The sequence below is a fragment of the Salvelinus namaycush genome, chromosome 41, assembly GCF_016432855.1.
Source record: "Salvelinus namaycush isolate Seneca chromosome 41, SaNama_1.0, whole genome shotgun sequence".
NCBI lineage: Eukaryota > Metazoa > Chordata > Actinopteri > Salmoniformes > Salmonidae > Salvelinus > Salvelinus namaycush.
Genome location: NC_052347.1, coordinates 6,877,771 through 6,889,736, shown reverse-complemented (window position 1 = coordinate 6,889,736; position 11,966 = coordinate 6,877,771). Strand labels below are relative to the sequence as shown.

General features: G+C 44.3%; 2 protein-coding genes across 2 annotated transcripts; both read right to left on the bottom strand.

Annotated features, from left to right (window-relative positions):
* Window positions 1-7,499: 7,499 nt before the first annotated feature.
* LOC120034117 (DELTA-stichotoxin-Hcr4a-like) lies at window positions 7,500-8,470 on the bottom strand. The gene is made up of 2 exons (XM_038980557.1): window positions 8,350-8,470; window positions 7,500-8,257 (listed from the first exon to the last, which is right to left on the bottom strand). Exons 1-2 carry the CDS (start codon window positions 8,451-8,453, stop codon window positions 7,810-7,812), a joined length of 552 nt encoding a protein of 183 aa, XP_038836485.1. The 5' UTR covers window positions 8,454-8,470; the 3' UTR covers window positions 7,500-7,809.
* Window positions 8,471-10,345: 1,875 nt separating this feature from the next.
* On the bottom strand, window positions 10,346-11,398 carry LOC120033970 (bryoporin-like). The gene is made up of 2 exons (XM_038980370.1): window positions 11,295-11,398; window positions 10,346-10,778 (listed from the first exon to the last, which is right to left on the bottom strand). The coding sequence occupies exons 1-2, from the start codon at window positions 11,396-11,398 to the stop codon at window positions 10,346-10,348; spliced, it is 537 nt and encodes a 178-aa protein (XP_038836298.1).
* Between the last annotated feature and the right edge of the window lie 568 nt (window positions 11,399-11,966).

Here is an 11,966-nt window from a genome sequence, read left to right as displayed (position 1 = left end):
TTTTGTAGTTACTGGAAATTTGACACTCTACAGTATTTTCTCTGAAACTGAAGATAATTGAACCAGGGCACAAGATAAAACAGATACTACAAAACCTGATTTCGGTCTTAACTCAATTTTGACCAAATGTGCAGTTACTGCAGTTTACAGTTGTACAGTAGTGTCGGTGGAGGCTGCTGAGGGGAGGACGGCTCATAATAATGGCTGGAATGGTGCCAATGGAATGGTACCAAACACATCAACAACGTGGTTTCCATGTGGTGGATACCATTCCATTGACTCCATTCCAGCCATTATTATGAGCCGTCCTCCCCTAAGCAGCTTCCAGTGTAGACCTATGACCCTATCATTCTTGTTTGCATGTCTGGACATACACGAGTTGGAGGAGGGGGTAGGAGGGGAGGGAGTGGCATGTTTGTGAGTGAAAGAGCTAGAGGACATCCTGCAGATGGGCTGACTAGCTGACAGAGAGGACTGAGTGGCAGAGCATGTCCACTGGGCACAGACGTCAATTCAACGTCTATTCCATGTTGGAATAGACGGGGGGGGTGGGGGGGGGGGGTTAGGGGGGGGGTTAAAAGAAGAAAAAGCCAACGCACAGAACAGAGATGGTATGGGCAGTGGTTTGCACTGATCTCCTGTCTGTCTTGCTGTCAGAGGATCAGTCCCAGACAGAGAGCTGGCGTTCGTCATTTAGCCAACGTGAGGATGAGAGAGCTATGGAAATACATAGCGAAATATTGAATATAACCTTTTTGCTTAGTTACATGCAGATTGTGTGTCTATGTTTAAATGTAATTCAGTAAATGGCCTACACAAGCCACTAATTAGTCATTGTGAAATGTAGTGTATTGGCCTTACAATAAGGGAGGGCAGAGGAAAGGCAGAGAGAAAGAGAGATGTTACTCATCCCCAATATGACAAGTTGGCAGAACACATAGCAACCAAAGGGAAACAGATTTGTTTTATTTCATAGCCCTTTTACATGGACTCTGGAAAACAAAGATACTCCCAGCAGGGTCAGAGTGTATGTCTGATAGAGAAAAAGAGAGAGAGAGAGACCCTGTGATCGTGAACATGAAAATACAGAGATGGCTCAAGGCAGACCCAAGTCAGCACATTCCAAATGCCCATTAATAACAGTGTTTCACAGAGGGACCACAACTGCACCCCGCCTGCAGTGCATCTCGCACCAGAGACCATGCTTCTTGCGCTCTTTGAAGTCATCATGGCCACATTCTCCAATCGCGGCAGCAGCTTCTCTAGCATTGGAGTCGGGCTATGCTCAGCAGCCTCCATGGGGAACTTCAACTCCTCATGCTCTGATACGGGCATGTCCATGATTTCCGGGAGGTCTGGAAGTGTGTACACAGGGACCGGGGGTAAGGGGATTGGCATCTCCTCTACTACAGCCTCCTCCTCTGCTGGTGGGGGCCGATTCAGCTCCATGGGTGGGGGCTTTGGCTCTTGAGGTGGTGGAGGGATGATCTTCTGTGGCTTCTCCATGGATGGTGGGGCTGGAGGAGGCAGAGGAGCGCCTGGGTACGTACCTGGAGAGGGTTGCCACCCTGGACGAGGCCAACACCAAGCCGGAGCTGCAGTTCAGGGTGCGGGGGCTCAGCCATGTCAAGGTCGACACCAGGGACATCAGCACCCATCGACGAGGGATGGAGAAAACTCACAAATACTGATGGATTTTGTTGTGTTACTGTACATAACATGAATATAATTTGTGAGTGCTGGTCGCCTTTATTCATTAAACTCCCTGTAACCTGGCCGCCAGCCAAGACTTTTACAATGCACAAGATTAACTAGAGTATCTGCAATTCGTTTCTGCATTTCCTGAGCGCTGATGCATTCAATCCATATTGTGACATACGCAAAATAACATTGGCGTCATGCCAAACTACTTCATGATGAAATTGAAAGGTGTCTCCAGTGGCGGGAGATAATCTAACCTGAAACCTGATACTTTTCTCTGTGTGAAGTTCTTGGCAACCAGCACTGTGGTGGCTGAATTGGCCCTACCAGTGAATAACACCGAACTGGCTTCAGAATCCAGTGAGTCTAACATATAAGCCATTAGCAATTAGTTACCCTTTTTACTCAAGATTGATATGAATATTTCAGGAATGAATAAAACAACATTATTCCATAGCATTACAATTGCTGAAATGTCAGATATCATAGATATATTTATATTATAATTTGATCAACTGGAGTCCAAACTAAGTGTCAACCACAAAGTTTGAGAGTGAGTTTGGTCTGCGCCAGTCTGTGGAGGCTGACATCGGGGGCTGAAGAGGATGCTGGGGGAGATGTCCCTGGCCAGGAGCGACCTGGAGATGCAGCTGGAGGACCTGAAGGAGGAGGTGGTTTACCTCAAGAAGAACCATAAGAAGGTAGATCTCTTAGTACTGTAGGGTAGCCTGGTCCCAGATCTGCCTGTGCTGTCTTGCCAATTCCTATGCTGATACTACTGTAATGTTGTTGTTGTTGATGTTGTTGTTGTTTCCTAGAAGACCATGTCGTTCTGTGCCACGATGAGTGGTCAGGTGCAGGTGGAGGTGGACGTGGCCCCGGGCAAGGGCTTGAACACTGTCATCACTGAGATCAGAGAGCAGTACCAGAGACACCGAGGCCTGGTTCAAGAACAAGGCAAGGGGACAAACACACAGACATATATTACGTCCCAAATTGCACGCTATTCCTGTAGGGTGCACTACTTTTGACCAGGGCCCATAGAGCTCTGGTAAAAAGTAGTGCACTATGTAGGGAATAGTGTGCATTTGGAACGCATCCATAGTGTATGACTACAGGGATCTGAATACATAACATTTCAAGATTATTATTTCTATTCAAGAAATAACAGTATGCTTTTTTATTATTATGTTTTTATATCATATATTTTATATATGTCTTATACGTTTATTCATGAGTTAATGATTTTGACCTGTGTGTGTTGGTTCCCTCAGGCTGAAGTGTTGCAGCAGGAGGTGAGCTCCAGTACTGAGGTCCTGCAGACCACCAGTGTAGAGCTGAAGAGCTCCAGTACCGAGGTCCTGCAGACCACCAGTGTAGAGCTGAAGAGCTCCAGTACCGAGGTCCTGCAGACCACCAGTGTAGAGCTGAAGAGCTCCAGTACCGAGGTCCTGCAGACCACCAGTGTAGAGCTGAAGAGCTCCAGTACCGAGGTCCTGCAGACCACCAGTATAGAGCTGAAGAGCTCCAGTACCGAGGTCCTGCAGACCACCAGTGTAGAGCTGAAGAGCTCCAGTACCGAGGTCCTGCAGACCACCAGTGTAGAGCTGAAGAGCTCCAGTACCGAGGTCCTGCAGACCACCAGTGTAGAGCTGAAGAGCTCCAGTACCGAGGTCCTGCAGACCACCAGTGTAGAGCTGAAGAGCTCCAGTACCGAGGTCCTGCAGACCACCAGTGTAGAGCTGAAGAGCTCCAGTACCGAGGTCCTGCAGACCACCAGTGTAGAGCTGAAGAGCTCCAGTACCGAGGTCCTGTAGACCACCAGTGTAGAGCTGAAGAGCTCCAGTACCGAAGTCCTGCAGACTACCAGTGTAGAGCTGAAGAGCTCCAGTACCGAGGTCCTGCAGACCACCAGTGTAGATCTGAAGAGCTCCAGTACCGAGGTCCTGCAGACTACCAGTGTAGAGCTGAAGAGCGGCCAGTCCACCGCCAGAGACCTGGAACTGGAGCTGCAGTGTCCACACTCCATGGTAAAGTCACATTCCCAACACAACCGATGTAGAGTTCCATGGTAAGGTGGCACATCCAGCACGGAAGACTTAGAACTTCTTGGATAGAAGCACTTTAGTTTCTCATTTACCTATGACATTATAAGACTCTCAGTTTGGACCGTATGATTTGCTATTACATCATGCATCATGTTACTCATAACAAAGAGGCCTAAAGAGTTTCAAAACAAGCCACAAATGATTTTTACAGTGCCAAGGATCACTTCAGCTAAAGATATCACAACTCTTGCCCCTTACTTGTCTGCTGTAGGGATTGAAAATACATCTATTTGGAAAATAAAATGCAAAATGACCTCCAGAAAAAAAGTGTCCAAGTCAGACCTAACCAAAAAGGAATGAAGAATCAGAGTTCAGCTCAGTTCTCACTGTGTGTCTGTGGCCCTGCCCTTGTAGAAGGTTCTATGGAGGGGAACCTTGCGGAGATGGAAGCTTGCTACGGAGCTATGAGGATGAGCCTACAGGCGTCAGTGGACAGGTCTGGAGAAACAGCTGACCCAGATCAGGGCAGACACAGAGCGCAGCTCCCAGGAGTACCAGGCCCGGCTGGACATCAAGGCCGCAGGCTGCTGAAGGGAGGAGACATTGGGTGAGCTGACCTCTCAACTCTAACCCCTTGACTCTCAGTACGACATCAGTCCTCCTCTTCTCTGATGAAGGCTGTCTTGAGGATATTGTGTCCTTTCAAATCTGTTATCATGAGATTTTGGTTCATTGTACTGACATTTGGGATTTTTCAGAACTTTCTCCTCCTCTTGTCTCCTCGTTTTTGTTCAATGGCAGCTAACCATCAAGTTAGATGTACCTCTATATATTGTGCCCAGTATTAGTTAGATAAATGCTCCCTAATGTTCTGTTGTAATGCAGTGTGAGTCATTACCTGGGACAGCCTCTAGGTGGCAGTCTTTGAAAGCAGATAAAGATGGCTCTCAGCACTTCACAGTAATACAGAGCACTGGGATAACACAATAAATTGGTAACGTTAGTTCAGACCATGGAATGTTTTAGCAGGTGAAGGTGCATTATTATCTTGCCAGTGTTATGTGTAACACCAGAGACAGGAGAATGTTCAGCTCTAATCAACTGATTCTCCTCAAATCAAAGAGTAAAAGTACAGGAAATCAGCAGGGACTTAAGCTGACTACCAAACGACTGCTGTGATACTGGCTTATGTGCTTTGGCTGTTTTTAAGGAAATGTACTAAATGCCAAGCATACTATTGTATGAGTCTATGCACACACACACACACACACACACACACACACACACACACACACACACACACACACACACACACACACACACACACACACACACACACACACACACACACACACACACACACACACACACACACACACACACACACACACACACACACACACGAACAGACTCACGAATGTAGTCACGCACGCCCGCCCGCCCGCACCCACACAAAACACAATCACATACAACACAATACATGAAAGCATGCATAAGTATATGCAGGTGTATGAGTGAATACATGTGGGAGATTGAAAGAGGGAGAATGTGAAAGGAGTGAGGGAGTTTATCCTCTTTCAAAGATGTAACAGACAAAAAGCCCTGCTTAGCGCTGCCGAGTGGCCCCATCTGTTATAGGCGCCAGTGCCTGTCGCTGTTTCAATGCACCACTCAACAACGCTTCTGAGATTGAGCCTAAATAGAGCTAGTTTATGCTTCTATCTTATGTAAATGCTACAGCGGGAAGAGGAACCTTTGATCAGGGCCTCTTTGTGGCGGTAACCAGTTAACGCAGCTAAAGCAGAATGAATCTACCGCGCGGGGGGAAACAGAGTTAGAAATGCAGAGTTGGAATTGTAAGTGGATTTGCTGTTAGAAACACAATAACATCTGGCTGGGATGTGATTGAAGAGCTTCTGCAGCGTTCTCTCCTAGCAGTACCCTCATTTTCACAAGGTTAATGATTGCATCCCTCCAATCGTAGCAGTACTATTAGCATAATAAGTGTGTACTCTATGTGTGTAAGTCACTCCCATTGTGGGGCTGGTGCAGTATTGTTGATGGTCTGATAGCTTTTCAAGAAATACCCATGCCTCTGCCTATAGGGCTAGGGAATTAGAATTAGACTGTAAGTAGAAGTGATAATGGTTTCTTCTCTGTGTTGGTATTTAGTGAATGATAGCTGTTAGGTTGAAGAGACTTCCTATTCACTGGCTGTCATCTCCTCCGTCAGGCCCTCGAAGCAGTCGGCAGGCCTACTGTTCCTCTGAAGAGCCTTTCAAATGCTACATTTGTTTTCAATAGAGGTTTAATATTGACATGGTTGTGCTTCTCAAGGGTTACTATATTGCAAACTGTGCATTACGCCTTGAAACATTTTAGGAAAACATATTGTGGTGGAATTCGGGTGTGCCAGGCATGGCCATTCACTACAACTCTGTGAGTCACTCATCTTGCTACAGATACACTATAATTTAGCTGATTACAGGTACACTCTACAGACTAAGCCCTGTCTAAGCCGGGGGGGGGTTCTACTAAGCTACAGCATATGGAATTGTTTTAAGAAGGTCACACCAAGGATAATTTCCTATTTGATACCATTTTTTTTAAAGACATGAAATTACATGTCTTACATACTGCACATAACCAGTGGCGTGAAGTAAAAAATGCTTAAAAGCACTAATTAAGTCGTTTTTTGGGGTATCTGTACTTTACTTTACTATTTATATTTTTGGCAACTTTTACTTTTACTTCACTACATTCCTAAAGAAAATAATGTACTTTTTACTCCATACATTTTACCTGACACCAAAAAGTACTCGTTACATTTAGACAGGGAAACATTTCTGTGGCTTAACCAACAAGGTTCCTAACTCTTTTATTCGTATTTACAGATGGCATACAAGTTTGTTATTAAGGCACATAAAAGTTCACATGTTCAAGAAGGCATTTCTGCCAAAAAATGCTTTTTGGTAAAACATATTTTAAAAGTTCAAACGGCTCTCCTGTGAAGTCGGGACTTGTGACTCGCCTAGTTTCCTGAATCTCATGAATCGGGTCACAAATGGTCCAATTCACACACTTATCAAGAGAACATCCCAGGTCATCTCTACTGCCTCTGATCTGGCGGACTCACTAACCACAAATGCTTTGTTTGTAAATTATGTCTGAGTGTTGGAGTGTGTCCCTGGCTGTCCGTCAATAAATAAACAAGAAAATTGCCCCATCTGGTTTGCTTAATATAAGGAATTTGAAATGATTTATACTTTTACTTTCGATACTTAAGTACATTTTAGCAATTCCATTTACTTTTGATACTTAAGTATATTTAAAACCAAATACTTTTAGATTTTTATAAAAGTCTTATTTTACTGGGTGACTCACTTTTACTTGAGCTATTTTCTATTAAGGTATCTTTACTTTTACTCAAGTATGACAATTGAGTACTTTTTCCACCACTGCACATAACCTGCATGGTATGCAATGCATAATGTTATTCAGAAGTTGAAGACTTCATATCAGTATTAACTATCCATTAAAGGCCAGTATAATTTTCCTTCAGGGGCACTGTTGCATAATATTTCCAGGCTCAATCAATAGAGAGAAACTCATCATACACAAATAGCTTTAGCAAAACAACAACATTTATTTCATAGACTAGTAATGCCATAAGAAGATACAGACAGAGACAGCTCCTGGCCATGTGTTGTTAAGTAAGCTATGCACCCTCGTCCTCTGGTGAGTCATTGTTTGATTTACATTTCTAGAGAAGATGCCAGTTGAAAGAGGATGCTACTGAGAGATGAACAGAACAGTGACTTCTACAGAAAAGAGCAGATATCGCTTCTGCCTGGATTCATAAGCAAACTAAACTGTGATCTTAAGCAGATTTACTGAAAGGTGTTGTCTTGAAATTCAGACATGTCAGCAACAAAACATACAAACAGTAGCAGTACGGCAGAATAGTAATATCTATTGGTGGATGGATTGGTTACAGAGGTACAACACAGCAGAGGTATACTGTAGTGCTGGTGGAGAGGGTGGAGGCTGGATGTTCCCCTTAGTGGGTCTGCTGGCTGGGAGTGAACAGCTTGTCCCATACCTCCACCTTCATGATGGCCCTGCCCATGGGGGACATGGTGGCCTTGATGTCCAGGTAGTTCCCTTCATAGGTGATCCCTGAGCCATTGGCTTCTTCTCTTATGAAACCTTTCTGGGTCTTTTCGTTGTACATCTCTTTATACAGTGACGCATCACAGGCTCGGCCCTTGTTGGAGATGCCCACGGCGAACCAGTTCTTGTAGATGTTGTAGTCCCAGGGCACACCGAACATGAGGGCCACCGTCTCGATGTAGTCGTTCCGGGACTTCTCAAAGAGGTCATAGGTCAGAACGCCATAGCTGCCCGTTGCCTTGGCGCTTGATTTGCTGAACGTGCAGACTTCGGTCTTTAGGGGGCGCACTGTGGGCTGGGGAGGGTGGTAGGTATCCCCACTCTCCAGGAATACCCTAGTGAGGACACACGCACAACGTTACACTTTCATCATTTCCTTGAATGTACAGTGTGACAATAACAGTAGCTTGGTGAGGTGTGTACTCACTTTGGGTTGATGAGACAGTAGTTGTTTGTGAGATTGGTGATCTCAATGGTGACATTCCTCCTGCTGCTCAGGTTAGCTACCACGGCCTCGGCTGACTCTGCCATTTTGGAGTGGTTCTGATATGTACCTCTTTAGTTCTATAATACAGAGACTAGCAGGGTTAAGCCTTTCAGTTAGACTGCTGTGCAGAAATACATGTGTGGTTGACCCCCTGGAATGCCAAGAGGATCTGTATTCGTATCTGATCCAATTCCGTCCAAAAATGTACTGTAGAATACAGTTACTGTAAGTGTCCCTCTGAAAAGCTTCACTCTTATTACGACATGCCCTGCTCAGTGTCAAGAGGTTTTTCTCGGAATCAAATACAGTAGAGAACAGTTTTTTCAAATTTCAACAGCAATTTCTTCTCCTCTGTTGGCCGTTTGCCTGATGACACACACAGGTATTAAATAGCCAGTTTAGAATGGGAGATGTAAGAAAAGCCTGAGAGCCTGTGTGTAATAAGGAAGATTTCAAGGCAGTTCTCAACAATAACAGAATGGCTGCTCACTCTGCTCGGCTCATTAGGAAGCCTGGCTCTTTAATTACACTACTAAGTAACCGTGCAATAACCAGTTTAGAGAGGCGAAACCTGGAGAAAATCATCTCCACTTTCATTTGCAGGGAAACGGTTACAAATCAAACGGATGTCCCACATGTAAACTGCACTAATAGATTCACATATGCCCAGTAATGAATCTCTAAATTGTCATCATACCAATGGTTACCGGGGGAGAACCAAATGGAAATACGATTTGTGTTAAAAATAGATCTTGGAAAGTGATCAAATGTAGGTGGAATACTGTCACCCTTACAATTTCTATACAACCTCTAGTACTACTTATTCCAGTAATACTCAAAGTGGTCATGAAAAGGAGTAATATCTTACCTGTAAAAGACTCTCAGCGTGTTCTCTCAGCTCTAGAGTTTAGTTTAGTAAAAATGCACCTGAAAGGAGGGACCTTTTTTTTCAAACCAGGAAACAGTTTCACTACCCTGTCAAACACCCTCAGAACCCCCCCCCCCCAACAAAAAAACACCCTCCTCCCACACACACATGTACCGTGTGGCACACACTGCCACCAATACATCTTGGAGCTCATACTAAAGTACAGTATAATGTCTATAGCCAACATTATGTTGTCTAGCTCTGTGGGAACGAGTCAGTACCACACCCTAATCTGGGTTGGAGCTGGCAGACCAGAACAATAGATGGTTCCTGGTGGATAAAGGCCCATTATGTAAGCAGGGAGCAGTCACTCTGCAGTATACTCCGTTTCTCATGATGTACAAACATGTACAAACATGTGTGACTGGATGCTTGACTGACTTGGAGGAATTGGGTAATTTGTTGCAATGGAATTGTGCAAAAGAGGCACTGAATAAGCTGAACAAGTAAATACATGCACCCCTGAAGCTATGGTCATCTCTTATATGGTGCAGTTCTACAGGACGATGGACAAGGCAAGAGACCAATAACCATATAAATCCTGACAGGATAATGATAATTTCTGAGCCAATAGTCACTGAATCACATGGGATTATTGTATTATGGCTAGTATAAAGTCCTTTTATGATTCATTAAACACTGACAGTTCTAGGAAATTCAATGTACAATCATTTATTCTTAATGGCAAATATTAATGATACATGAAACCGTTCAGTAGATCAGGTGTGTAAGTAGGTTAAAGGTCATCACTAAAACATACACCAATTCATTGTTGAATGTTTTATTTAAACAAACATGTACAGGTGCAGAAAAAGACACCGAATCAAGTATTGTGAACAATTAGACAGTAATATCTTCCAGTTGATAAAGATTTATTAATTGGATAACATTAACCAGCTAAGTTGGTTGATTCGTTCATTATTATATTTAGTACATGATTATGTGTAAATATAAACTCTTTCCCTGCTGTGAGTTGGTAAAAGGGCTCAGCTACCAGTTTGTCTACCCTTATTTGTGCCCCATTTGATCATAGAGCTCCACCTTAATGATGGACTTCCCAACATTGGACATGGTGGCCCTCAGGTCTACGTGTTGGGCCTTGTACACCACTCCTGACCCACTGGCCTCTGATCGGACAAACTTGCTGAAGTCCTTCTCATTGTACATGTGGTTGTACAGTTGCTTGTCGCAGGCGCGTGCCACGTCGAAGACGCCCACCCCCAGCCAGTTCTTGTAGAAGTTGTAGTCGTAGGGCACAGAGAACATGATGGCCATGCGTTCTGAGCACACGCGGCTCTGCATGTGGAAAAGGTCGTAGGTCAGGACCCCCACGGCGCCCGTGGCTGTGTCGTCATCCTTGGTGAAGGAGCACACCTCTGTCTTGGCGGGGCGGACGGTGGGCTGGGGTGGGTGGTAGCAGTAACCACTGGACATATACACCCTGGGGGGGTTAGTAACGGGAATGAGGTGTCATTAAAGTTCAAATGAATTAGCTGAACATTCATGTTGCTGATAAAATGCTAAACCTTACTACTGGACTTAAAGTTGTGTGAAAATACACGTTTTAACTTCTACGGTCACTGTCCCTCTACTTTTAGTCGTTTCACTGTTTCTTTCTTCCTGTCCAGCCACTCTGTGCTGATGGATGGAGTGTGAGAGCTGCTATGGATTCGTAAGCAACACAGAGTGAGCCAGCGTGCAGTGTGCAATGAGCCACATTGTGTCACTTCATGATGGATAGGTGGATGTACTCAAAGCCACGTTACACATGAAAACCACCCATCCAAGAGAAGCCTGTCATAAAATATATTTACTCTGAGAAATTCCACCGAAAAGTAACAGACAAATAACAATCTGGGGATGGACAGCTGGTTTGTTATTTGGCTAATTCATTTATTTTCCATAGTGGTATACTGTATGTAATGTAAGGAGATTAGAGTATTGAATGCCAACATACTTGGGGTTGATGAGACAGTAACCGGTGGTGACATTGGTGAGCTCTATAGTACAGTTCCTGTTGGTGGTTAGAGTGGCTGAAACGGCCTCTGCGTTCTCTGGCATCTTGGCTGGTCTGAGTGAGTTAGAGAGGAAAAAAGCTGTCTAGTGATATTTAGATGTGTGGAAACAGAGTACGTCTGGAGTGTAAAGATAATGACAGCTGAATACATAATATTTCTCTCATGAGAGTAGCTTTGCCAACACAATCAAAATAACATTCATTAAAAATCTCTTTAATCTTCCCTTTCAAACTCGAACGTCAGAACGGTTTGCAGGCAGATGCATGTTGCTAAAAGTCTAGGCAAGGTAGCAAACAAACCATTCTGATCCCAATGCATCACTTGCTAAATATTGTAGCAGGCAGAAGATGTGAATTATGATGAAGACAATGTAAAGATATTCACCTTCTAAGTTCAGAAAACTCCAGTTGTGTCAGGCAGAGTAGAGTAGATTCGTGTTTCCCCAGACTGGTGGAGGAGAGGAGGAATTGGCTGAAGTCACACCTACTCTGATTACACTTTTGCGTGTTCGTGCACAAACACAGGTGTGGCACGGAACACAGAAAATGAGGCATTCTTTTGAACGAAGAACAGGGAATACTGCATACCAATGTAATAGTTCAGACTTTTCC